The 27999-nt window shown below is 40.1% G+C and overlaps 1 protein-coding gene across 25 annotated transcripts in view; it reads left to right on the top strand.

Moving 5' to 3' along the window:
* MLIP (muscular LMNA interacting protein) overlaps window positions 1–24033 on the top strand; it is a 294647-nt gene extending 270614 nt beyond the window's left edge. For 17 of the 25 annotated variants that reach the window (XM_059880529.1, XM_059880531.1, XM_059880515.1 and 14 more), the window contains 3 exons: window positions 13530–13583; window positions 23475–23526; window positions 23718–24033. In XM_059880529.1, the coding sequence (XP_059736512.1) occupies window positions 13530–13583; window positions 23475–23519 (99 nt within the window). In that variant the 3' untranslated portion in view covers window positions 23520–23526; window positions 23718–24033. Of the gene's footprint in view, window positions 1–13529; window positions 13646–23474; window positions 23527–23717 lie in introns of all 25 variants that reach the window. The other 8 variants (XM_059880526.1, XM_024983824.2, XM_024983826.2 and 5 more) reach the window with 3 other exon arrangements.
* Window positions 24034–27999: the final 3966 nt, after the last annotated feature.

Here is a 27999-nt window from a genome sequence, read left to right as displayed (position 1 = left end):
CAAGAGGTAATACTGCCAGACAGCTCTGCCTCCTGTGCGGGGGCTCATCTGAAATTGTGAGATGAGGTGTCTCCAAGATTCTCTGTGAAAGGAACTGATATTTACAAAACATAGACTATAGGCTGCTTCCCTTATAGACAGTATTTTATTTAAAATTGAAAACAATCGTAAAGTAGATTTTATCCCCTTTATTTTACATATGAAAAACCAAGGCTCAGAAAGTATAAATGATGTGTACAGGATTCCACAGAATTAGCTTAATAGCTGGTACTTGACTAGTTTTTCTTAAGGAATTTCCACCCCGCCCCCCCCTCCACCCCCCGCCCCCCCACACACAATAATCTGTCAGAGAAGCCGCATTACCATGTTCTTGGATGCCTCTGCTCTGGAACCACAGGCTTTCTTTTAGTTATATGGCGGGATGTAGATGTCAGGACAGGAACTAAGTAACCACCAAGACCTCCTGACTTCCTTCAGTTTCTGGACGAGGAAACTGAGGACTAAAGATGGCTGTGTGACACACCCGTGGGTTGGCGTGAGTGATTGCTGGAGGCTGGGTTCATCATGAACCACGTACACTCTTCATATTTTATCCCAGGCTCCAACCTTCTTAGGCAGCCACAGTTCCAAAGTTAAAGGCTGAGAGAGCCGCTGTTTTCCTAAAACTGACAAAAATTCACTGAGGTAGGAAATGGCAACCCACTCCAGTGTTCTTGCCTGGAGAGTCCCAGGGACGGGGGAGCCTGGTGGGCTGCCGTCTGTGGGGTCGCACAGAGTCGGACACGACTGAAGTGACTTAGCAGTAGCAGTAGCAGTAGCCACAGCTACCTCAGTGAAAAAGTCACCTTGACTTTTGGAAGCAAAACCTCTTTTTATCCTCCCCATTAATAACATCTGTTTGTGTTCTTTCTACATAATGAGAAATACTTCTGTCTGAATAAACATAGGTAATTTATTTTCTATCATCAGGAAGATAAACCGTGTTGCTCAATTCTAAAATTTCTCTGACAACTTTTGGAGTTAATGGGAATTGGATAACTATTAAGATTCTGTAGAAGAGAAAACCTTTGAGGTGGGTGGAATAGGAGGAAAAGCTCTATAAACTCAAAATTGGTTTTTAATGTTTTGATATTTTTCAGGAAACTAAAACCTGTTTGCTTGTGCCAAATTGCCTTTGAAATGGATTCATTCGTATAATATGTTCATAAAGAATTTCCTGTTTAAAATGGCTCAATGCAAATTAATTGGACTTTTAACATTAAAATAAAGAATGCCAATGAGTAGTTGGTGGTTCTGAAAAAGAATTAATCAGTCAGTATTTTGCTGGGTTCTCCACTAGAGGGCAGAAAGAACAACTCAACACTATAGAAGCCTAACGACAGGCTGGCATTTAAAACCAGACGCGTGTTGGGTTATCTCATTGTCAGTTATCACTTAAAAATGTACTTAATATAGTCACAAGAAATTGACTTGTACATTTCTTTCAGGGAATGAAGAATAATCCGTTTATCTCTCTCTCTCTCTCTATAAACTCATGTGCTGATACCTAACTGAAGGTTTTTATTATAACACTTTTAAATAAAATCACCATGAAAATAATTTGCTGATTTGAAAGAGATGTGCAGTAGAAGGCAGGTTGGATGGAATTCTTAGCAAAGAAAAGGATATTTGGAGAAAGATTCATTTCACAACTCTTGTAAAATAACATACCAGCCCCTTAGAATTGATGGACCATGTTTCTATGTTGTAGGCATTCATTTGGACCTTGTTCAGATGGAGACACTAAGGAAAAATGAGCCCTCTGCGTTTCACAGCACTCAGCTGCCACCTGCCCCATCCCCCTTGCATGGTGTCTTAGACCAGTTTCCTTAGCAGTGGAGCCTGAGATAGGGGTTCGGAGTTTGTGATCTGCTGCGGATGTGGTTCTCCACAAAAGCATCCCGTAAGGGAGAGTGTATATCATGATCGGGAAGGGCAGGGAGAAGAGCACGAATGATCTCAGACAGTCTAGCCATAGCCTAGTTCACAGGGAGAGGGCTATGGACCGTAAATTGCAAGGTCATCCACCCTTGAGGCAGAGGAGCTGCCCTTGGATACCCCTCATCTGTCATCACTGGCTGTGGACTTCGGTGTGCATAGAGGATCGAGGAACTCAGTATTTGGACCCCCTTCTCAGCAGAGGGCAACGGTCTGTAGGAGGAGGCAGCTGTGGGCTCTGAAGTAAATGAAATCCCTGATGGAGGCATTTATCTTCATACTGGGTCTTTAAAATATATGTATTTTTTCCTTTTTGTGTGTGTGTGTGTATATATATATACGTTCAATACATATATATGTGTCTAAAAGAGAGTTAAATATGTATTCTTAAAAGACATTTAAGAAAAAGAGCAGCATTAAAAGGTTAGATAAACAGCTATCTTATATATGAGATTGATCCCTATTAAATTGTATTGTTCAACAGTTCTTGACTTAGAAGAATGTTAGCTTACCAGTTTCACATTGTTCAACCTAATTGTTGGTCTCATCCTTTAATTTGCTTTGTTATCCTTTTATTTACTCCATGTAACAAAAGCCATATGTGAAAATGGCATTTATACAATCAAGTAGTCTCATGTTGAAACTTCAGGGAAAAATTTTCCTGTATTGCTTCTGTTGCTTAATGTGACCACTGTTTTTTTTCCTTTTTTTCTTTTACTAAAATTTGACCATAAACTTGTTTCTGATTGCTAAATTTGTTGAAGTTTACCCATGTATGACTGATTGAAGTACAATTAGACACTTGATTAACAGTCATCAAATAACGATGCACATTTGCCCTCACATGGTCCATATATCCTGTGATTCAAATAGAAATCTCTTTTGTGGAAGAAAGATATCTCAGTGGATTAGACCTCTCCTCAGGTTATTTCAAAGTATTTATTTAGCTCCCACTGGACGCTGACACACTTTCTTAACTTTTGAGATACCCTAGCTGTGTGTAAGTTCACTCCCAAAGTATTACAAGTCAACCATTGGGACATTTTAAGACTTTGGGACTATAGGATTAGGAATGTGTGTTTCTTATGATTCTATTTTCTTGTTCAGTGTTTGTTTTTTTAATCAGTACATAATTTTTTTTGCCCCTTACAAAAATTTTTTTTCTTAAATTCCATTTCAAAGATAATAAGCTGTTCTTCTAGTTTTATTTTGGCTCATCTTGGACAGTAGATCTTTTCCTCTTTTCTTTCTAACTTTTATATGTCTTCTTTGTGTATGTTTTTTATTAAGTGGATATTCTCCCTCTTGATTTTTTATTTTCACATGAGAGACTTCTCTTTGTGTCTGAGATTATCTTGTTACATGACATTAATTCTGTCGTATTATTTTACATTTTTCATCACTATAATTTTGTGTCTCTTCTTCCCAGTTTTCCATCCAAAAGACATGAATTTATTAGTTTAGAATTTATCCATCCTGCTTTGTTGTTACGATGTCCTTGGCTTGAAACTCACCTTCACTTTTATACACCCCTGTCAGTATCCATGTTTTATTTGCTCACTTGGCTCCTTTCGTTGTCTTTCATCATGTGGATACCATTCAATTCTAGATCTCTATTCCTGGCATGTGGTGGTTATCATTTTTCTCTTTCTTCCATAGTTCTTTTGTGGCTTTTTAATGGCAATGATATACTTATTCAGGGTGTTTTACTTTTCGGTATTTCTTGCTGCCTCCTTCTGTTTTTATTACTTGAGTCCTGGATGCAAGCAAGTTTCAAGGTAGGTCTTTATTTGGCAAATATTCTGAGGCCTTGTATGGCTGAGAATATAGTTCATGCTTTTGTATTTATATGACATTTTAACACTGTCTCAAATGCTAGGTGATAAAAATCTTGGACAAAGTTGGAAGCATTTTTACCCTGACTTTCAAAAGATCTCATTCATGCTTTGAAATGGCTGAAACCTGCTAACATAACTAAACACAGATTTTTCCATGGGCAACCAGTAAATACTCCACCTATTTTATGATTTGATATTTAGATAAAGAACTATCATAGTATGAAGTTGTGGTTCTAGCAGGAACATCGGAAAAGAAGACAGAATCTCTAGAGGGGAGATCTTAGATTACAACAAGGCTCAAGGATGCAAGGCTGTGGGAATCAGGAATGACTTCCAACTGAGACCAAGCTGAAGGGCCTGGCCGGATGACAGAGTTGGGGAGGGCCTGGTGTGGGGCAGGGAGCATGGGGGTACTGAAAGCTCAAAGGCGTATAGCAGATGCAATGAGTGTTAGGAGGTGCTGACATCATTCCTGAAAGGTGAGTTGAAAGAATGAACAGGGAGATGTGGGGATGGAGAACCAGAATCCAAGCTCAGGGAGGTGGGGCTGGCAGGTACCATGCAGGAGGCAGCCTTTTGCTTGACCTGTAGACTCACCGTCCTCAGCTCATCTGCCTCCCAGCCATTTACATATCAGCTCCCTCAAGGAGGTGGCTGGGAGCATCGTGTTAGGAGAGAGCAGAGAGGGGTCAGGTCAGGGCCTCTGGAGCGGATGGGGGTACGGATTGACATCATCACAATCATGCCTGTTCTTCCTCTTCAAAACCACTTCCAAATTTTTATCATATGCCAATTGACATCTGTTGACACACTCCTGGGTTCTGGGATAAATTCCTTGCAACTTGGGAATAGCTAGTTACAATTTAGGAATAGCTGGGGTGGAGCTAAGGCAGGGCAGGAATTGTGTGTCACATTGGAATAAAATGGCTAATACCCCTTCTAGTCTATAGAAGAGAGAGAATGGGGGAGAAAAATGCCACTAACATTATCTGTTGTGAAGGAGACATTTGGTTTATGATTGTACTAGAGTGAGTGTGAGATACTGAGAACAATGGAAAAGGGTGCTTTGCCTGTAGTACTAAGCAACTAATTGTGCCCTTAAAGGATAGAGGAAATAAAGAAACAGCAAATATGCTTCCTTGTCAATTCCAATTTCAGGTTCCAGAATGTGAGTCCTAGAATATTGTTAGAAGGTAGATTTTGCTTCATTTCCATTCCAACCTGGGAGCTGTGCAGTGAAGAAAGCAAATGTGGTGGTTAATCCCCTCTGGGGAGTAGTTTTTCAGTTGAGAAAGAAGCAATTTTAGATGAAAAATGTGAGTAAACACGGATATGTGGTGTTTATCTTCAAAATAGGCTGAATGCGTAGATGGAAAAAATACCATCTGCTGCCCTTTCGAAGGTGGTCTTTGGAGGAGAAGAGGGTTCCAACTCATTTTGAGTCTGGGCCTCCTGGGGTCAAAGAGAGAAGGCCAAGAATAAAAAAATAGCATGGTTGGGGAATCTTCAGCAGTATTGCCAAAGATCTATCACAGAGATCAAAGCAGAAAATTCCTGTTTTCTTGCTGGTGTTAGACTTACTGCTCTTTAGATACCAATATAATGATATTAATGATCAGCACTTAATGGTAAGTTTCCTATAGGTTTATAAAACAATTAACATACCAAGTTCCAGCTCAGCATTTGGGCTTCCCTGGTGGCTCAGACAGGAAAGACTCTGCCTGCAATGCAGGAGACCCAGGTTCGATCCCTGGGTTGGGAAGATTCCCTGGAGAAGGAAATAGCAATCCACTCCAGTATTCTTGCCTGGAAAATCCCAGGGACAGAGGAGCCTGGTGGGCTACAGTCCACGGGGTTGCAAAGAGTCAGACATGAGTGAGTGACTAACACTTTCACTTTCACATGAGGATACTCAGTGAATGCACATAAGAATGCTGTGAAATTTCATAGTGTTTATGAAACTTTACCCACGGAGCAAGTGGCACAGCTAAGAACTGATATTAAGGATCCCAGGTAAGGTTCCGCAGGGAGGTCATTTTCACCCTCCCTGTAGGTGTAACTTCTGCCTCAGCTGTGGCTCAGTGCAGGAGATTCCAAAAAGGAAGAACTTTTTTTCTTTTTTTCTCCTGAGATAGCATTTATCAATGAACACAATAATCCAAGGAGAGAAGGAACTAGAAATCATTTAGTTAGCACCCAGAATTTAAAGATGAGAAAACCGAGGTCCCGAGACAAAGTGGTTTTCCCCAATTTACATCAGAAGTTAGTAGCATAGACAAATGTGTAAACTTTTGGGCATTGCCTGAAATAGTCAACGCTATACCTTTAAATTCTAAAAATAAATATTCAAGCTACTGAAATAGTTTAGTAATTAAAAAAAAAAAATCCCAGGCTAATACTGATGACGTCCTTAAGACGTATGGATAGGAATAGCATATTTCTGACTGTCATGAACAGCTGCATCCTCATAGCCTGTATCACGAACTGCTCTCATTAAGTACAAACTCAGATTTGTCCCAGGCAAAGTTAAATTTGTCCGAGGCATATTTTGTCCCAGGCATATTTTTCAAAATGCACATAGTCTAATTTCCGTTTTTTAAAAATGGAAGTATAATTGATTTATTATACAACAGTGTATTAGTTTCATATGTACAGCAAAGTGATTCGGCCATATGTGTATATATATGTATATATATATTATTTTCAGATTCTTTTCCCTTATAGATTATTACAGAATACTGAGACTAGTTTCCTGTGCTGTACATTAAGTCCTTGTCGTTTATCTGTTTCATATATAGTGGTTTGTATCTGCTAATCCCATAGCCCTAATTTCCCTTTTCCCTTTGGTAACCATAAATTTGTTTTCTATGTCTGTGGATCCATTTCTGTTTTGTATACAAATTCATTTCTATCATTTTTTTTTTTTAGATTTCACATATAAGCAATATGATAGTTTTGCTTCTCTACAGTTCTATACAGTAATTTCTGTCTGGCTTACTTCACTTAGTATGATCATCTCTAGATCTACCCATGTTCCTGCAACCAATCATAGAATCTTGAGCAGTAAAATCAATCAGCTTGTACTAGCATATTATCAGCCCTGTCCTCAAGCAGCTTGTAGTCTTTCTGGGCAATGAGACAGATTCCTATTTAACAGGCTTGATTTATTTAATGAGTATTTTCCATTTGGCTTCTGAAGTGGAGCTGACGCAGGCAGAATGCCTGCACAGTGATTCTCTAGCCTGGGTCCCTGATTTTCTCACTCGTTTGGTCCATCCATTCTTATATTTCTCCCTGTTTTCCCATCAGCACAGTGGTCAGTAATTTCTTTTTAGCTACTCACCCCATATGAACTCTGCCCCTCTTTTCGCTATTAGGAGGATTATTCCGTAGAATCTACAATGTAGATTTCAGCCTCTTGGGAAGAGATTCCTTCGTTCTAGACCAGATCCACTTTATCTGTGATGAACCCTCATAGCAAGCTGAACTTGTCCTTCAAACACATTATTTTGTGTTTGTTTTGGCCTACTGGCGTGCTGTGATTCATGGGGTCACAGAGTCGGACACGACTGAGTGACTGAACTGAACTGAACTGAATCCTGATTATATAGTTAATATCTGCTTCTCCCATTGCACTGCAGTCTCCAAGAGGAGAGACAATGTCTATTCATTCACTAACATCCAGCAAAGTGTCTGGCCCATAAACACTTACTCAATAAAACCCTTCGTAGAAAAGTATTTAATTACACAACTTCTGTGTAACTTAATCGATTAAGAACGTTGGATATAGCTAACTTCAGTTGTCAATAGACAAATATTTGAGCAACACATCGGTTCCATACGTTCATACACAGATCTTTTCTGGGGTCTGGCTCCTCAACCTCTGGGATTGTTGGCCTCACCTGAGACCCATTAGACATGCAGGCCGCTCCTTAGACCTGCTGCATCAGAATCTGAAAATTAAAGGACTTACCCAGTGCTTCCTCAGTGCTGGGATATGCTGTGAATCAGGGAATAAAATCTCAAATGTTTTGTTTGGCCAGGCAGACCCCCTAAGTGAGTGAAGTAAACCAGACTTTTAGGTATAAGCACGATCCTAGGTGATCTCTGGTCCTTGACCTTCCTCAGTGGGAGTGGTGGGCACTGTGCTGCCTGGAGACTAGCTTCATCTAACAAGGGTAGTTAGATCCTGTGCAGATCAGGATGCCTGAAGGCCTAGCGTCGCAGGCCCCTTGAGCGATTCAAGAGAAGAAGACACAAACCTGCAAGTAGAATGTCTTGACTCAGAGACTGATGACTAACTTCAGTCCTTTTTTTAAATTATGTTTCCCCTTTTTTAAAAAAATTGAAGGATGGTTAATTTACAATGTTATGTTAGCTTCAGGTGTGCAGCAGTGTGATTTAGTTATACATATATGTATATGGGCTTCCCCAGGTGTCTCAGTGGGTAAAGAATCTGTCTGTGATGCAGGAGACACAGGAGACGCGTGTTCGATCCCTGGGTTAGGAAGATCTCCCGGAGGAGGGCATGACAACCCACTCCAGTATTCTTGCCGGGGGAATCCCAAGGACAGAGGAGCCTGGTGGGCTACAGTTCATAGGGCGACAAAGAGTCAGACACAACTGACGTGACTGAGCACACACGTGCATATATATCTATATATTCTTTTAAATTATAGGCGATTATTAATTATTTTATCATAGGCAAGATATGCAATATGGTTCCCTGTGCTATACAGTAGGTCTTTGTTGTTTATCTATTTTATGTACAGTAGTGTGTGTCTGTTTACCCCAAACTCCCAGTCTATCCCTCCCTCCCTCCCACCTTTCCCTTTTGGGAAGCACATGTTTGTTTTCTATGTCTGAGAGTCTATTTCTATTTTGTATATAAGTTCATTTTTACCACTTTTTCAGATTCCACATGTAAGGGATATCATAGTATATTTGTCTTCCTGAAGCTGAAGAATCGTGAGGGATTTAAGCAGAACGCAGAAGTGCCATAGAACTGGTTTTAGCATCCCTAGTTTGCAAAGTTTCTTACCAGTGAGAATACTTTGGGGAATGTAGTAAACAAGTCCAATTCTTCACCAATGCAGAATTTCTATAGTTTTGTAAGTCAGAAAACACTCTTTCCTCTGTTTCCTTCCTTCCCTCTTTCATTACTATTTATTCAATATATGTTCTGTGTCTCCTCTGCTGCGTGGCCTCTGTACCAGGTCCAGTCAACCTAAAGGTGAATAGCATCAAAAGGACACAGCATCCAGTGGCTCACACTCTCACCATGACAACACTATACTCAGAAGCAAAGACCTCTATGTAGGTGCCCCTTCGGTAATTGTCATGTCTGTTTTTGAGAGATGTTCTTAAGTTTACACTCTAGCTTGAGTGGTTCACAAATCTCGGTAGGAGACAGAAGTAGGGGGGATAGCTTCCTGAAGATGAATAGAGTGAAGGAAGTTTACAAGAGGATGTGGTTCAGCTAAAAAGCAATCCTGAGGACTGAATTCTGAAAAGCAGGTGTAGCACCCTCAGCGATTTAAAAATGGGAACGTTTCTTGCCGCACTTCCTCAGGTTCATCATTTCTGGCAGGTGAGAAAAATCTGCTACATCTTTGAGCAGGAGCGAGAGCTGATTCATAAAAGCTAGCGCTCTGGATGCAGTTCCTCAGGTAGATTAAGACTTAATTAAGTGATTTCACCACATTTGGCATAGTTCTTTTTCCTTCTCGCTGTAGGAGTCTCTCCAGTTGCTTGGAGGGGATTTTTATCTGTCTTTGTCACAGAAGTTAGCCCTGGAGATGCAGTGACATTTATGAGGAAGCCCCACACGGGTGACAAATACTCCACAAGGCTTTATATTTGTGTGGTGGCAGCTGTGATCAAGAGGGTAATAAAACTCAACCGAAGGTTTCATTCAAATACCGCTTGTTGATTAGCCCCCAGTGGTGAGTGAGCAAAGGTCTGATGAGTGTTATACAATATCTGGGACTGGAGTTTCCATCTGGGATGAAAGGATGTTTTGTCTCATTTCACCCAAGCTTTCCATTTCATTGATCTGTCTATGTTGAATAAAGGTCTGATGATAAAACTAATAACTTTTCAGGGTATTTTTTTTTTTTGAGACAAAATAGTAATTTGTTCTCCAGCACATTCACCACCAAGTAATCAGGCTGGGAGGACTCTCGCCGTCCTCCTGTAACCACTAACTCTCTGGATAACGCGTCATCCGTCTATTAACATATGGGATATATTTCCATGTTTTAGTGTCCTCATTCTCATTCTGACTATGAGAGGCTGTCCCTGCCATGTTTGTTCTCCTCATGTGGCATTTCCAGCTCTTATGCTTTACAAAATCTCTGCATTCAGCATGCATGCCAACCTCAGCATGACAGTGAGTCCCCTATATGCAAAAGAGTTCTGTTCGGAGAGCGTGTTGTAAGTCCAATTTGTTCAGAAGTTCAACACAGTTAGACTAGGGTAGGGACCCAGCTAACACAATTGGCTATATAGTACTGTACTGTCATAGGTTTATAATACTTTTCATCCGATAACAGTAAAAACAAACCCACAAAAGAAAACAGTTTTAATCTTACAATACCTTGAAAAGTACAGTAGTCTATAGTACAATAGCTAGGATACAGGGGCTGGCATCGAGTGAACAGGCTAGAAGAGCTACTGATGGGGAGTAGAGGAGGTGGGAGATGGTGGAGCTGCGGGGTCGGCAGCAGGAGAGGGAGGCACGCTGCAGTGCGTCTCATGCCTGATGTGACTGGACATGCAGGCGCATGCACAGGTGGTCCCAGCTTTGAAAGTTGGCAACTCGGCGGCTCGTATGTAGGAGGCTTACTGTATTTCCCTGGAACATTTTGTGATTTTTCTTCCCTAATCAACAAAATTTCAACATGTCGACCCGACGCTCCTTCACTCCCCCTGGAGAGTAGGGGGGATCTAGGGTCACCCAGGGAAACTTGACTTCATTCTATTCTCTAAGGTAATGCTTTCATTTAAACCTTCTTTATTCTCTTTCTCTCTGATTACCTGCAGGTCTTCCACCCCCTCCTCCCCCATCTGTATTCTGCTCTTTAGCCAGGGCGATGTCTTTTGACGTGACAATCTGATCACGTGTGCCCCTGTCTCCCTTGGAGATTCAAGGACTTCTCACTCTTTAGAGAATGAAGCCCAGAATCCTCGTCTGACATCCAAGCTTCATTTTCTTGCGTCTCCTGTGTGGAGACACCCATTGCCCCAGACACTCTGAACTACTTCTGATCTCTGAACTGTATGCTCTTGCCTTTAGCACCTGGCCTTCCCTTTTGCAACGTGGCACACACCCCACTCCCTCCGTCTGTCTGCCCCCACACCCCACTCCCTCCGTCTGTCTGTCCCCACCGCCCACTCCCGAGCGTCTTCCCAGCGGTGTATTACCACTTTCCGCTGCTTTGAAAACACCGTCTCCAGAGACTGTCACCCAGACTCCAATCATGACTCTGCCACTTACTAGCTCCAGACCTTGAAGAAGTCATCATCCCATCTCTTGGTGCTTTGGTTTCGTTTGTGAAACAGGGTAAAATTAGTGCTCACCTCACTAGATTGCTCTTAACACTGTATAAGCAAATGAGTGAGTGAGTGATGTCGCTCAGTCCTGTCCAACTCTTTGCAATCCCATGGACTGTACCCTGCCAGGCTCCTCTGTCCATGGGATTCTCCAGGCAAGAATATTGGAGTGGGTTGCCATTTCCTTCTCCAGGGGATCCTCCTGACCCAAGGATGGAACATGGGTCTCCTGCATTGCAGGCAGATTCTTTACCACTTGAGCCGCCAGGGAAGCCTATATAAACACATACATATAATGAATTTGTCATGTGAGGAAACTATAAATTATTATGATTTACTCCATTAACAGTATCACAGTTTATATGTTTTTAGTCACCTCAAGGATAATCAAAAAGCAAACCTGCTGGGTCACAAGATCATAAATAGAAGAAAGCATTCCAAAGCCAAATATAAGTGATCTGGGGATTACCAGTTAATTAGAATCAGTCGTTTGCTGTTATTTTTTGTTGGTTAAGAGAGCTCACACATAGTTTTTGAAATTCCAGATTAAAATATATTTTAGGATTTAAATGAATGAATACCTATATTGAAAAAATAAAATGTAAAATAGATGTCAGATAATTACTCAATTGCTTTTCCAATGTCAGTTGAATATTGGGACAACATTTTCAAATTTCAGGATTTTTATCCTATTGTATCTTAGAAGAATGGAGATTGACATTTGTATAGATTCTGATGATTCATATAATTACCGTACCACTTAGCCTAGGTATGCTTAAGATTTTGCTGTCTCCGGGACTCAGGTTTGAGTTTTGAAGGGGTACATAGCATCTGATCCTAAGCCAGGTTTAGGATCTCAGGGGACCCTGATCAACAGGGGAAAGCAAGTGCTTTCAGCTGAATTTTGGAAAGCTGTTTGGATTTCTAGTTGGTTTGGGGCCAGATCACGCTTCCATTTAAAGTAATGATCTCAGGATTCTAGGAGCCCTGATGTTTTGACACCCAGGGTATTTCACAGTTGGGACAGATTTAACAAAGCTATAGCTTTAAATAAAAGCAGACTACGTTCTTGAACATGGGCTGGAACAGAGGGAAACTTCAGGAAACTTTAAGGAGATGGGGCTTCCTTGGCCTCCCTGGCAGCCACTGGTGATGTCCTCCTGGGGCCAAGGCTGCACTCCTGGGACCCTCCGAATTGCCTTGGAGCTGGTTACTGATCTGATGATTCACTGATCAAATCAGGATAAGATGAGGGTAAAGGGCAGGCAATTATTTCCATAGCCTGGATTTGCCCAGGATCATAGTAGAAGCTGGGACATTTCTGGGAAATCAAGTATCGTGGTTACTTTAAAGCTGGAGTGAGGAGAGACGGTTAAAAAATAAAGGGGGTAAACAGATCTATTACAAATGATTGCCTTCCCCTTGTCTGTGTCCCTCATTCTGTCTGCCTCTTTTGCTTGCATATCTATGACTTTCTTCTTTCCTAATAGGTTTAAGGGTATGTATAGTGCTCAGAAAACCCATGCAATAATAAAAAAATTCCTATAAAACCAAAGAACCTCCCTCTGTTAACGTGCCACTGTGTTGTAAACTGCGTTATCATGGTGGCATCTGGTAAGACTGCAGTGTTTATGAAGCCCTTGTGTTTTGAGATTCTTTATGTTTACAGTAGTGCACAGTGTTTTACATTTCATATAGCATTAACTATCTGCAGAGGCACCTGCATTGCTGGTCTGAACATGATTTGTCTCTTTTGCTTTGGAGCGTTTCAGTTTGAGGGTTGTTGTGAGAAAATAGATTTAACTTCATTTCCTCTCTCTGAGAACTGCCAGTGTATGTTAACAGTTCATTCATTCAGTAAACATTTAATAACTGTCTATGCTGTGTGCCAAGCACTGTTCGAGTGTATGTAGGATGCAGAGAGAAATAAGATGTGGTTTTAGGCTCTAAGGATTCACCATCTGCTAAAAATTTTTTCTATGTTAAGAATACCTTCCTTTGTTTTTAGTAACAATTAAATCTTAATGTTTACACTTGGTAGAATCTACTATGATCGGCAATACTATACTTGCATCATCATTTAACTGCCAACTTAAATATAAACTTTTATCTCTCCTTACCTCTATCTCTGATCACATCCTGGGCGTCTTTTCTGTGAAGCTGAGTCATCCAATGATGGCTATTCCGGAACACGAAACCCTTGATTCCAAAGAGGTAAATGTAGAATATAATTGAACATCTGCTTATCCATCTCCATGTAATACTGGATTGTAGAAGTAAGCCAATCTTCTATTAAAAATTAATAAAATCTGTTTTATTTTAAAGAAAGAATGAACGGGCCTACTCTGTGTTGTTCAGAAGCATCTGATAGTTAAGGAGTAAATTCTTGCTTCTCAATGTGGAAGGTGGTACTAGAGGTGCCCATGTATGTACCACTTTGATCACAAACTACTTCTATCTCATCTATTTTTGTGATTTTTCTCTCTGGATTCATTATGTGAAGCCATTGTTGTTTTCTTTTTCTAGAAGGTCAGTGCATGTCCCACAATATTTATAAGTGTCTTCTGAGTTAGGAATCCCAGGACCATCTGGTAGCTCAGTTTTCCAACTCCCACGTGAATTTTGCACGTGGTGGGTAGCATACAGGCAAAAGTGCAAATATACAGGCAAATATAGCTCTAAATTTCATTCAAATATTGAGCCATTTTCACATTTGAGCTGACAGAGAAAAGTAAGTGAAAAGACCTTTCTTAGTTTTAAAAAATGCTATACCAAAGGGGCAAGAAAAAATTCTATAAAAAAATGGAATTTTCTGTCGAGCAAGACTAATTGAGCATGTTTTCTTCTATATCCCTTTAGGCAAAGTGGTAAAGGTGAGGGAAAAAAGTACTTTTTACAGGACTTGTCTTTATGGAGGTAAAAAGTGAATTCATTCATTCATTCTAGGTACCCTTACAAATTAGTCATGCTCAATTGTGTAGCCTCCAAGTTTAAAAATATATATAATACGATAATACAAAAGAGAGATAAAAATAATAAAATTCCAAATAAAATTATAAATGAAATCTGAATTTTTCCCCAAAGCATATTTTCCACAGTTTGGGGTATATTTTATAAACTGACATCCCAATTTATGCAAATTTTGAAATTTCTAACATACAGTATTGATGTGTCCCACTGCTATAACCTTAGTTATTAAAATATAAAGGCATGCTATGAATAGGCATGGATTTGTATCCTTGACCATATCTCTGATGTTTTTTAGAACCAGGATTATTGGTGTAATGGGAAAATTTTGATACATGTAGCCAAGTTGTATTGCTGAACAATTTTAGCAGTTCTTATCAGAAGCCTGTTGATTTCTGTGTACTCATGCCAGCATTAAGAATGATTATAATTACCAATTTATTGAGAGTTTACTATATGTTAGCATGCTGTGCACTTTAGATGCATTGTTTTACTTAATCGTCAAAAAACATTGTAAGTTGAGTATTACTTTTCCCGTTTTACAGAGGAGGAAACTGGGGCCGAGGGGTATCCATTTATTGATAATCTATATGTCATCTGATATCACATACATGGGATCTACAGTATGATACCAATGAACTTCTTTACAAAACAGACATACTCATCGATATAGAAAATCACAAAGTTAATAAGGGAAAAAGAGAGGAGGGTAAATTGGAAGGTGTGGGTTAATAGATACCCACTACTGTGCGTAAAATAGTTAAACAAGGTCCTACTGTGTAGCACAGGGAACCATATTCAGTATCTTGTAATAACCTATCATGGAAAAGAATCTGAAAAAGAATATATGTATATATATTTATGGATATATAAATACATTCTTTTTCAGATTCTTTTCCAAGGGGTTATATATATTATATATAATATATTAATATTATATGTATAACTGAATCACTTTGCTGCACACAAGAAACTAACATAAAATTGTAAATCAGACTACATTTCAATAAAAATAAATATATATCAAACTAAAAAAAATAAAAGAAGAAATGTTTTTGATAATTAAACTACCATTTTAGGCATCCATGTGCAGGATTTTGCTTAGTTACACTGGCACATAGGGGAGTGATTTAATAACTTTAGATAATTTCTTATGATGTGTGATCAACAGTAATATTTACCTGTGCACTTTCCCCAAATCTTCTTTTTGGTATTTATTTACCCTCAAAGCACCAAACAAGTAAACTACCTGTTTTTATAATGCAATTATTGTCTTATGACCATATGGTCTAGAGAGTAAAGTATGCTAGTTACCAATCCATTGCAAACAGACATTCATGGAAGGACCTTGAGCAGATCTCAGAATTCCCCTCTTGGTTTTCTCTCATTTCCTGCCTTTCGGACTACCAGATTGCTGTTTCTTTTGCTTGATCCTGCTATTTGTAGGCACTAGTTTTTCAAATTAGTTCAGGTATTCAGTTAAAAACAACCTTAGATTTACTTGATTTAATTTAATCATTATTTTTATGAGCCCTATATTTTATAAAGTCCATTTGAAAGGGCTTCCCTTGTGGCTCAGCTAGTAACAAATCTGCCTGAAATGTGGGATTTAATTTGGTCATTATTTTTATAAGCCCTATACTTTATAAAGTCCATTTAAAAACAGCTAACTCAAAACAGTTCAGCTGCTCATCTGGGACAGTAGTTCTTAGCTCTGGCTCAGCATTAAAATCTCCTGGGACTTTTTTTTTCAGCTATGCCACTGGCTTGTGAAATCTTAGTTCTCCAACCAGTGATCTAACCTGTGGCCCGTGCACTGGGAGTAGAGTCTTAGCTACTGGACTACCAAGGAAGTCCCCTCCTAGGACTTTTTAAAGCCCAAAAGTGCACTTCCACTAGGAAAATGGAATCAAGAATCTTTGCTTGTGTCTGACTCTGTGCGACCCCACAGACGGCAGCCCACCAGGCTCCCCCGTCCCTGGGATTCTCCAGGCAAAAACACTGGAGTGGGTCAAGAATCTCTAGAGGTGGGCAAAGGCAGGTTTAAAATCTCTGCTGGTGATTTACATGTATGAGCAGAGTTGAGAGCCTCAAATTCTAGCTCCTTCATTGTCATCTAGAAAAGCCAATCAAGTCAGTCTTGGAAACAAAAATTTGAAATCATAAAACAACATTGCTTTAGGGAATGCTGGCTTCCCAGGTGGCTCAGAGGTTAAAGCGTTTGCCTGCAATGCGGGAGACTTGGGTTCGATCCCTGGGTTGGGAAGATGCCCTGGAGAAGGAAGTGGCAACCCACTCCAGTATTCTTGCCTGGAAAATCCAATGGACAGAGGAGCCTGGTAGGCTACCGTCCATGGGGTCACAAAGAGTCGGACATGACTGAGCGATTTCACTTCACTTCACTTGCATTAGTAAGATTTGGGTCACAAATTCTTCCTGTCTACTGTCATAAAAGTTTAGCCTATACTGTAAGCTATGGTAGGTTACATTTGAGAGATCTGTTCTACATTGAGATTCACTGTTACTGAGTTAATAAAACCGAATATTTTCTTTTTCCTTTGACATTCTACACAAGGTTTGGAAAATACTTAGACTGGGGTTGGGCGTAACATCTGATGTGAACTAAGTCCAGGGGCTTTTGTTGTTGTTCGGTTGCTAAGTTGTGTCTGAGGAAGAAGAAGGCGAGATCCCTAAATAATGAATTTATCCATGGTGAACAGCTGGCTGATCAGTTTTCAAAGACGGTCACTTGCATAGATTTCTTCTTCTTTTGAGTTCCTTTGCATTTATTTTTTTAAAGTAATTTCATTGAAATACAGTTGATTCACAGTATTGTTATTAACTTAAGCTCTACAGCAAAGTGATTCAGTTATACATATATACATTCTTTTTCATATTCTTTTCCATTATGCTTTATTTCAAAGGATATTGAATGTACTTCCCTGTGCCATACAGTAGGACTTTGCTGTTTGCTGCTGCTGCTAAGTCGCTTCAGTCGTGTCCGACTCTGTGTGACCCCATAGACGGCAGCCCACTAGGCCCCGCCGTCCCTGGGATTCTCCAGGCAAGAACACTGGAGTGGGTTGCCATTTTCTTCTCCAATGCATGAAAGTGAAAAGTGAAAGTGAAGTCGCTCAGTCGTGTCTGACTCTTAGCGACCCCATGGACTGTAGCCCACCAGGCTCCTCCGTCCATGGGATTTTCCAGGCAAGAGTACTGGAGTCGGGTGCCATTGCCTTCTCCCATATATAGTAGTTTGCCCCTGCTAATCCTAAATGCCCAATCTTTCTCCCTTTTTCTGCCACTTCCCCTGCAACCCCAAGCCTGTTCTCTATATCCATTTCTGTTTTGTAGATATGTTCATTTGTGGTGTATTTTAGATTCCACATATAAGAGATATCACATGGTATATGTCTTTCTCTTTCTGACTTATTTCTCTTGGTATGATAGTCTCTAGGTCCACGTATGTTGCCGTAAATGACATTATTTAATTCTTTTATATGGCTTAGTAGGATTCCACGTATATATGTGTATATGTGTATGTGTGTATATATATGTATATGTGTGTATGTGTTTATATATGTATGTATGTGTATATATATGTATGTATATGTGTGTATATATATATATATATGTAGTTGTGTGTGTGTATATATATGTGTGTGTGTATACACACGTTGCATCTTTTTTATCCACTCATCTGTTGATGGACATTTAGGTTATTTCCATGTCTTGTCTATTGTAAATAGTGCAGCTATGAACATAGGGGCTCATGTATCTTTTTGAATTAGTTTTGTCTTGATATATGCCCAGGAGTGGAATTACTGGATCCTATGACAATTCTGTCTTTGTTTTTTTTTGAGGAAGCTTTACACTCTTTTCCATAGTGGCTTTACCAATTTACATTCCCATCAACAATTGTTGACATCATTGCAGTTCAACATATAACACCATCTCATTTAGAGCAGACTCTCTGCCTGAGATAATGCTTTCTGGTTATAGTTACTTAGAAAAAATTAATTTCCATTAACAGTCATCATCATCATTTCTGATTGTATTCCTCATGTCTGGTGAATTCAGCAACTCGGATCCACAACCAGTCCAGATAGCTCACTGCTCTCTCTACAAGTTTAAATGTGAAAGTCAGGCTGGGAATGAGATATAACCGACCTGCCAGTCTTCACATCACCTGCTACATGCAATCCTAGGCCTATTTCATTTTTAACTTGAGAGTCAATTGATTTCCAAGATTAAATATGCATTTGGTTCTGAACTTTCAGATCCATTTGTTATTAACACAACTGGAGAGCTAATCAGTCACTACTTGCTCATAAAACACATACTAGGCAAATTCTTCTCCTGTGTTCTTATTCCTTCTCTTTGCAGATTTTTGATAAATACTTGAGTTGACAAGATAACAATTCTGCTGGCAAGGTGACCGTCTAGGATCGATTTACTGCTGTGGTGTATAGAAGATTTTGTGTTCATTTTATTTTTAATTCCAGAACCTCCATTGATGTCTCAAGTTCTAATTTTATGGGACAAGTGTCTCATTCCTTTATGTTGATTCTCCAGATGAGAACACAGAAAAGAGAAAAATAAGTTATTTGTCCATGGAAGCCACTCTCATTTTTTTGTTTGATTCAAGGGTAAAAATGGAATTATCAAGAGGAATGGGCCCACTCTGTGCCCTGCAAGCAATTTCCCATAAATATTATTTATCAAAATCAAACTTTGATAAATCTTGGATTGCGGTGTTCAAGGTTGTAACCTTATAGAAGAACTTGGTATCTGTATATTTGTAACTACTGATGAAAAGAAGATTCATATGCTTTGATTGACAACTGGTTGGAGGTCCAGGTCACCTCATATGAATACCTGGGTAGATCCCTACTTTGCCCAGGCATCCAGGTGGGCAAGGAAAAATAGAAAGAAAGATATCTGACCGCCAGATTTGCAGCGTTGAACCTTATCAACGTGACCTTTCTGTGTTGAAAGCCTACAGCCTGTGTTGAGGAAATAAAATAAATATTTTTTACCAACCCAAGAGTCCTCCTCACAAAGGTAGTAGAGAAGAGAAAGCACTTTTATTATTGACTAAGCATTCAACCAGACTGTGATGTCTATCACAAGCACCAAACGATCACAAAGACAGAAGACATCTCACCCTTCATATAGCCAAGTAGGTTTAACCCATTATATATACATTCTCGAGATAAACAATAATTCGATTTACCCTCAGATAAGAGGACTTGACAAATAGTGTTTATTCCACTTAGCTCATTCTAAATCAACTGGTAATTGGGAGGACCACCTGTGTTAGTTCATTGACTTTATACAAAGGAAAAAGAAACTTCTCCTATCTTTATGACAGGAGCTATTTTTACAACTTTGAGCCAGGTGTCAACTAAAGTTAGACTCCCATCCTTCCTGAGAACCTAGGAGAAACTTAGAGATAAGGCTTCTTCTATCTCCTTGGATGTTTACCTTTAAAGGAGATGGTTGTCAAGTCCTTGAGGCTCTTCTGAGTCTTAAAACTGATACGATGCCCATCTAGATTTCACAAGGATGTATCTCCATTTCCAAGAGAGGAGACAAGTTTTCTGAAACAAATGCTCTAAGAACAAGGGAGGGAAATTTCTTCCTTTACTTTCAGCAAGGGTAATTAAGCCTCTCAAACATTTTCATTTGTCCTTACACCTGGCTGATATGAAGTAGTACCAGAATCTGAGAGTCTGATTCTAAAATAGCCACTAAAGAGAAACAAGTCTCATTGATTTTTCTTTTCTCAGGACTCAGTTATAAATATTATAGGAGCGGTGAGGGTTTGACAGTTTGGGGGTTTTTCCTTCAAAGTCGTTTCAATAGATTCATGTTGGGTTTTATATTATAATGAATCATGGTAAAAGGCTGAGCAGAAGTCGGAAAGTTGAAGGACTGACCTTCTTGTGGGCATTAGCTTTTCGAGATAAACAAAACAAAATAATAGAATCAGGGTTAATAACTATTCAGGGCTCAGGTCACCAGATATTAAATTTTTTTGACTCCAAATTCAACATTGTCTTTCCTAGAATCCGTTAGACCTGCATTCTCTACCTACCATCCTATCCACATAGGACCTTAGCTGCTGAATATTTTGTCACTTCTGTCTTATGGATAATAAATTCTGATGCTAGATCTTATATTTTTACACCAACTTTAGTAGTTATGCAAATGTCCAAAATATATTTTAAATGTTTCAGAAAAAATTAATATGTAACTGTTAATAAATTATTAGATACATTTTCTGGAAATGACAGTTTGCTTTGTATACCTGAAGTCTGGCTTCATCTTTACAAGAAGACATGTGTAGATCATGCTCTTTCATTTGACAGATAAGATTGTTCAGAGTTGGTTATATATTGAAAGGGAAGGAAAAATCAATTTACACAGCACATTCTTTAAGAAAGTGCTTCTGTCACACTGGCTTAAAGTTTCACAACACTGCATCACTTATTACCTAAAGTTAACTTTAAACAAAAACCACTTTTGGAATGTGACTCTGTTCAAAATTGCAATTTTCTGAATATCTTATGGTCTTTCCTATATATATTTTTTTATTCAAAATAACTTTGTTGTACAGCTGGTGACAGGATATAATACTGAGCCTTCACTGCTGGGAAGTAGCCTGAAAATAATAATGTATTTATTTTATTAATGATTTACATATGTCTTAAATGTAGACATTTGTTTTTCCTGAGTAATTCAGCTCCTTACCTACATTGAGATTGGCAAAGAAAATAGAAAAGTCACAAAAGGTATAAAATGTTGACTCAACCTGTCATAACATCATGTCATTTCAAACCAGCTGCTGAATGGTGGTGGTAAACACGGCTTTGACCTTTCAGTGGGTTCAGAGGAGATGAGAAATGGTGCTCAGTTTCCCAGCCTGGTGTCAGGGCATGAGATGCTCAGTCCTCTGCTATCTGATCTAATTATTTCTATAATTATAACATCTTACATTTGAAAGAGAATTGAGAGGGCCTTTTGTCCAATATTTAATTGTATGTTATAATCCCGTATATCCTTAAATTCTCTGTTGAAACTCTTCTGGGGCAGAGTTTACCATTTACAAGTCAAACATGTTATATGCTTTAATATGGATGAAACAAACTAATGACCGTATGACCAACAAAAACAAACGGGAAACATTGAACAAATGAGTATTTAATTACAAATACTGTGTTCTTGGGCATGGTATTTAATCTTTTAGAGCCTCAATTTCATTCTCTGTAAAGTTAGATCAAAGGATTATGAAGATTTACATTCATGTGTGTAAAGTGTTTAGTATATAAAATACATAGCCCTTCATAAGAGTTAGTCAAAGATGATGATTTCTTTAAATATCTCAAATACCAAATGTTGCTGCTGCTGTGCTTAGTCGCTCAGTCATGTCCAACTCTTTGTGACCCCATAGACTGTAGCCCGACAGACTCCTCTGTCCATGGGGATTCTCCAGGCAAGAATATTGGAGTGGGTAGACTATCCCTTCTCCAGGGGAACTTCCAGACCTAGGAATCGAACCAGGGTCTCCTGCATTGTAGGTGGATTCTTTACCATCTGAGCTACCCAGGAAGCCCACCAAGTGTTGCTACTCTCAGGAAAATAAAAAAACATGCTCATTTTTATTTGTTAGAAGGAAAAAGGAGGTGATGTCATTGAGGCATTTTTCTCCTTTTGTTCTAAAACTTCAGAGAATTCAAATGTTGAAAACTACAACTCATTTATTTCATGACTATTGGTTTTCTGTGGCCAGAACAAATCAGTACATGAGTGCAGCTACCTCTTGTTTTTAGCAACTTTTCCTCCACCTCCTCCTAATCTGGCAAAGGAAGGCTCTCCTCTGTGACTCGGGCATGTCCTGTTCCTCTGTCCTGCTCAGCCACTTGGCTTTGCTGCATGCAGTTTTCCTGTCTGCTTCCCTCAGGCCTTGCACGTCCCCCGTATCCCCGATGGAGCGGCTCTGAGCCACAGCTCTCTCAGACTGTGGCTTCTTCACCCCTTGGTCTGGCTCAGGACAAAAAACCAACCAACAGAACAAACAAATAAAAACACTGAACTGATTTGTAAAACAGAAACAGAGTCACAGATGTGGAAAACAAGTCTGTGGTTACTGAGGGGAAATGGGGGAGAGGGAGGGATAAATTAGAAGGCTGGTATTGACATATAAACACTGCTATATATAAAATAATCAATGAGGCCCTACCACAGCACAGAGAACTATACTCCTTTTCCTATGATAGATACACCCTACTATGTATAAAATAGATGACTAATAAGGGCCTACTGTGTAGCACAGGGAACTATACCCAGCGTTCTATGATGGCCTATGTGGGAAAAGAATCTAAATAAGAATAGATGTGTATACATGTGTAACTGAATCACTTTGCTGCACACCTGAAACTAACATGGCCTTGTAAATCAACCATACTCCCCCCCCCACCCAAAATTTAAACAAAAACAACAAATCACAAAACAGAGAGTTGCCTGCAGAAGAGACACTGACCTCCCTCAATTTCCACTAGCGTTTTTGGAATGTTCCGTTGATAGCCATGCATTGGCACCTGCAAATATATAGTTATAGTCTTTCTTTTCAATGTCATTTTATCACATTGCTCTATTAGAGTACAGTTTTAGAACTAAATTTCTCTTTTGTCCTCCTCTCTGATATTTCCTTTTATACTTCTTTCTAGACTGATATAATCTGCTAATACTGATCTCCACTCAGTTAAGTTTACCTTATCTGCTCCAGACCATGTAATCTTATCAAACAGAGATTGAAGGATAAAAAAATCAGTGGAACCACCCCACTACTCCATAGCAGCCTTGGGAAGCCAATGGAATTAATATGTGAAAAAAAAGGCAAGAGGTTCATTTGCTGCCTCCTGCTTTTGTAATGTCCCATTTTGGAAATCCAATCCCAATTCACTTTACCTTCTCTGTGATTTAGAGGCTACATTTTAGGGAATGATGCATTTAACACTAAAGAAGAAGTTGGCAGCAGCCAAGTCATTGAAGGATGAGGGTTGTGGGTGGGATATGGCAGGGCTGTTCCTCAAGGTGGCACCAGCCCCTCAAAGCCATTGTCACCCCTTGCAGGAGGTCAGAACTGCTGTGCTGAGCTCTGGAGAGACCGGGGTCTGATTTGAAGGTACCACCGGGTGTCTTTATCCTACCATTAACTGTATAACAAAAAAGAAAACAGCTACCGAGAAAAACAACAAACAAAAACTTCCTACTCCAAATCATTTTTATATGAAATGCTATACCTGGGTATGAATGGGCATGTTTTTTAAAGTTCTGTCTCCATTAACCTGACTACTGTTTCCTCTTATTTTGCAGCAATGAAGATCGAGCGGAAGTGAACACTCAGGCTGGGCTGAAGTTTTTGGAACGCTGGTGCTAATCACTTGCTAGATTTAACTTTTATCACTCTTTTTTCAGCCTTAGTGTTTTCCTTATGAGCTGCAGTGAAACTAAAAAAGTTCCCTGCGGACATATAACATGGCAGTAGTCACTAACACCCCGCTTAGAAGAGATTTCCCTACCGTTTCTCCCACCACTGTTAGAGCCTTGAATGCCTTCCATTAAGCTGACAGCAATACTAACACGCCCCTCTGTTTAGCAGGCAAATAAAAAAGAAACATGGGGAAATAGACGGATGGGCGTGATGATTTTTCAACACCAGTTTTATTTTATGCATACGTTACTGTCTGAATCAGGTTATATTTCCCTACTGCTTAATTATTTTTACACATTATAAAAAAAAAAAAGTAGCTTTTTGCAAAGGAGTCCCTGCCTGCTTTCAGGGCTTCACTGGGAAACTCTTGAAGGTGTGAAAGCTGGTATTGACACAAACACGCGCTGTTGTCCTGTTTGGGTTCTGCGCTTCCTGGGACGTGCAGACCGTCAAGTGTAGGTCGTGTTGCTGAGCTGTCCTCCATCACTCTTTCTCTGACTGTCGCCACGTGATTCTTGCAGAGGCTGCTTCAGAGTTAGTTTGTACCCATCATCTTGGGAGCAGCCGAGACCGGAGAGCAAACCACCCTGTCGCAGACAGTCCTGGGAGCCGCCCACTCTAGCACACCCAGTGCCCGCCATATTGGCCGTGTTCCCTTTCTTTTCTAGCTGCCACCCCTAGCTTCCAGTCCTCACCTTCTCGAAGTGGCTGCTTTTGTCTTGTCTGCCCAGTTGGGGCAATACACCAATGAAGAAGCCACCATGGTTCTGGACATCGAGCCCCTGGTAGCAGAGGACTCGGTAGACACTGCGTACCCTCGTGCCCAACTCACATTCTCCTTGGAGTCATTGCGCCCTCAGACCATTGCTCCATCACCCTCATCATCCTGCCCAGGGCAAAGCAAGGAGAGTTGCCACAGAACAGTTGGCCTCCTCATCCTCCACGCACCATTTTGGATGGCTCCATTGTTGTATTGCAGCAATAAAGATGGAGCAGAAGTGAAGAAAAACATCCTGTATTTCCAGTTGGTGCCTGGAAATACAAAGTCCTCATCATCTCCTTCATTAGTGGGTGAGGAGAAGTGGAGCCCTAGTAATGCTTTCTGCTCATTTCTTCTCCCCCAAACACTACTTCTCTACCTGCTAGACTGTGTGAGGCATCATTTTACATTATTGATCATCATCTCTAGTATACACTGTGTTCTGATGATGTGTCCAGCACCACGAATTTGATTTAACCTTCACAATGAGCCTGTGGGGCAGGTAATAGGAGTATTCATATTTTATGTTTGTGAGAAGAGCAATATGTTATATTTGTGAGAAGAGGCTCCAAAAGGTTAAATCAAGCTAGTAAATGCTAAAGACAGAACTAACACCAGATAATCAGGTTCTAAGACAGCCATTTATTCAATTGTTTGTCCATTCATCTTTGACTTTGAGAACAAAAGGTTGAGTCGATCACACTCCCTAGTTCATTGCTCTTATAAGTTTGGGCAAGACCCCTCTCCTGTCTACTTGTTCGGACGATTGATTGATTAACTTTTCTAAGGATTTCTATCTTCTCTTTTCCTGCTATAGGTACACATTCTTGTGTTTGATATATATTCTTTACCTATATATGTTTTGAAGATGTGCATTCTTTTTTGCTGCATATATATTTAATAAACGTAAATGATATTATAGTTTATATTTTGTTTCTTTTTTTCCCCACTTCACCCTGTGGTCTGTAAACTCTATTGCTCTGTAAATGCCTCAGCTACCTGAGGTCCTTCTTCACATCTCAGCTACCCACCTGCCCCCTTCACATCTCAGCTACCCACCTGCCTTCTTCACATCTCAGCTACCCATCTGCCTTCTTCACATCTCAGCTGCCCACCTGCCTTCTTCACATCTCAGCTACCCACCTGCCCCCTTCACATCTCAGCTACCCACCTGCCCTGGGGTGAGCTCTCAGAGCACCTTTCTCTACCCCCTACCAGTGTGATGTCTAGTAAGTCCCCTACGTGTGAACCTTCAAGCTGTGAACTTTCAAAGATGTGAATGTGCATCTGGTTCCAGTAAGGAACCAGACCCTGGGCCATCGGCATCAGGTGTGAGCGAAACTGCAGCTTGTCCTGTCTCCTGTTGCTGATGACCCTTCAGCTCTATCTCCCACCTCCTCTCCATCATCCGGTCAGTAACCCTTCTCACCTATTCGCTCAATGCCAGCCGCTGCAGTCCTGAACTATTGTACTTTCCAAGGTACTATACTGTAAGATTAAAAATGTTTTACTTTTTGTTCGTTTTTTTAATGTATTTTTGGGTGAAAAGTGTTATAAACCTATTACAGTATTGTACTATACAGCCGACTGTATTAGTTGGGCATCTAGGCTAACTTTGTTGAGCTTATGAACACACAGCACTTATGAATACACTCTCAGAATGGAACTTGTTTATAGGTACGGGACTTATTGTATATGGTTTCTCGTAATCTCCTATGTATCTTTATGAGAATTTCTCTGGGATGTATATACACACAGGTTTACAATTATTTGATTTTAAGTCTGCATAATCAAATTAGATCTGCTTAATTGGACTACATCCTTCCACATTACTATTCCTTTGAATGTAAGTCCTCATTTTTATTACCACAACAATGTGTTAGGGCTCTTATGTCTCCAACTTCTCTGTACTTGAAGATCTGAACTATGAAAACTCAGGCTTTACCATCATCAAAGGCAGCGCTTAAGACAGGAAGTTTGTTTGAACATGTTGTCCTATCCATGCTAAATTTTCCAATTCTCAGAAACTTCTAGACCTTCTAAATCAGTGCAGTTGTCCCTTAGGTATTTTTTCTTCATATCATTGATGAAAAGACCTTGAACCTGAAGGATTATTTGACTGAGGTCACCAAGGTAGTGATGGATAAACCCAGCACCAGGCCTTTTGCTCTCGCTACTGTGTTATTTCTACCAAAGCGAGCTGCATCTGAGTGCCATTGTCCAATCTGTTCAGTTTCTCAGCAAAGATCAGAGTGCTGAGAGCACAGGCACAGGATGGACAAGTTGATTGTGGGGAGAACCTGGAAAAGAGTGTGCTTTTCAGATTGGTTGGTGATAGTGTCACTGCCCTGAGCAACTTGCGGGCACAGTGGATGCTTGGAGGGAAGAAGGTAGCAGGGATAGATATGCATTAGGTGTGGAACAGACAGGTACTGAGGCTGTCTTTATTTGGGCTCCCTGGTGAGTAGATTTAAAGACAAGTATTTAGTGTGTGATGACTTTATCTTGGAGGTGATCACAGTTCAGTTCAGTCACTCAGTCATGTCCAACTCTTTGCCACCCCATGAACCACAGCACGCCAGGCCTCCCTGTCCATCACCAACTCCCAGAGTCCACCCAAACCCATATCCATTGAGTCGGTGATGCTATCCAACCATCTCATCCTCTGTCGTCCCCTTCTCCTCCTGCCCTCAATCTTTCCCAGCATCAGGGTCTTTTCAAATGAGTCAGCTCTCTGCATCAGGTGGCCAAAGTACTGTAGTCTCAGCTTCAACATCAGTCCCTCCAGTGAACACCCAAGACTGATCTCCTTTAGGATGGACTGGTTGGATCTCCTTGCAGTCCAAGGGACTCTCAAGAGTCTTCTCCAACACCACAGTTCAAAAGCATCAATTCTTCGGCACTCAGCTTTCTTCACAGTCCAACTCTCACATCCATACAGGACCACTGGAAAAACCATAGCCTTGACTAGATGGACCTTTGTTGGCAAAGTAATGTCTCTGCTTTTTAATATGCTGTCTAGGTTGGTCATAATTTTCCTCCCAAGGAGCAAGTGTCTTTTAATTTCATGGCTTCAATCACCATCCACAGTGATTTTGGAGCCCAGAAGAATAGTCTGACACTTTTTCCCCATCTATTTGCCATGAAGTAATGGGACCAGATGCCATGATCTTTGTTTTCTGAATGTTGAGCTTTAAGCCAACTTTTCACTCTCTTCTTTCACTTTCATCAAGAGGCTCTTTAGTTCTTCTTCACTTTCTGTTATAAGGGTGGTATCATCTGCATATCTGAGGTTATTGATATTTCTCCCAGCAATCTTGATTCCAGCTTGTGCTTCCTCCAGCCCAGCATTTCTCATGATGTACTCTGCATAAAAGTTAAATAAGCAGGGTGACAATATACAG

Source organism: Bos taurus, chromosome 23 (genome assembly GCF_002263795.3).
Source record: "Bos taurus isolate L1 Dominette 01449 registration number 42190680 breed Hereford chromosome 23, ARS-UCD2.0, whole genome shotgun sequence".
Classification (NCBI taxonomy): domain Eukaryota; kingdom Metazoa; phylum Chordata; class Mammalia; order Artiodactyla; family Bovidae; genus Bos; species Bos taurus.
The sequence above is the reverse complement of the archived record's forward strand: the minus strand, read 5'-3'. Positions and strand labels throughout refer to the sequence as shown.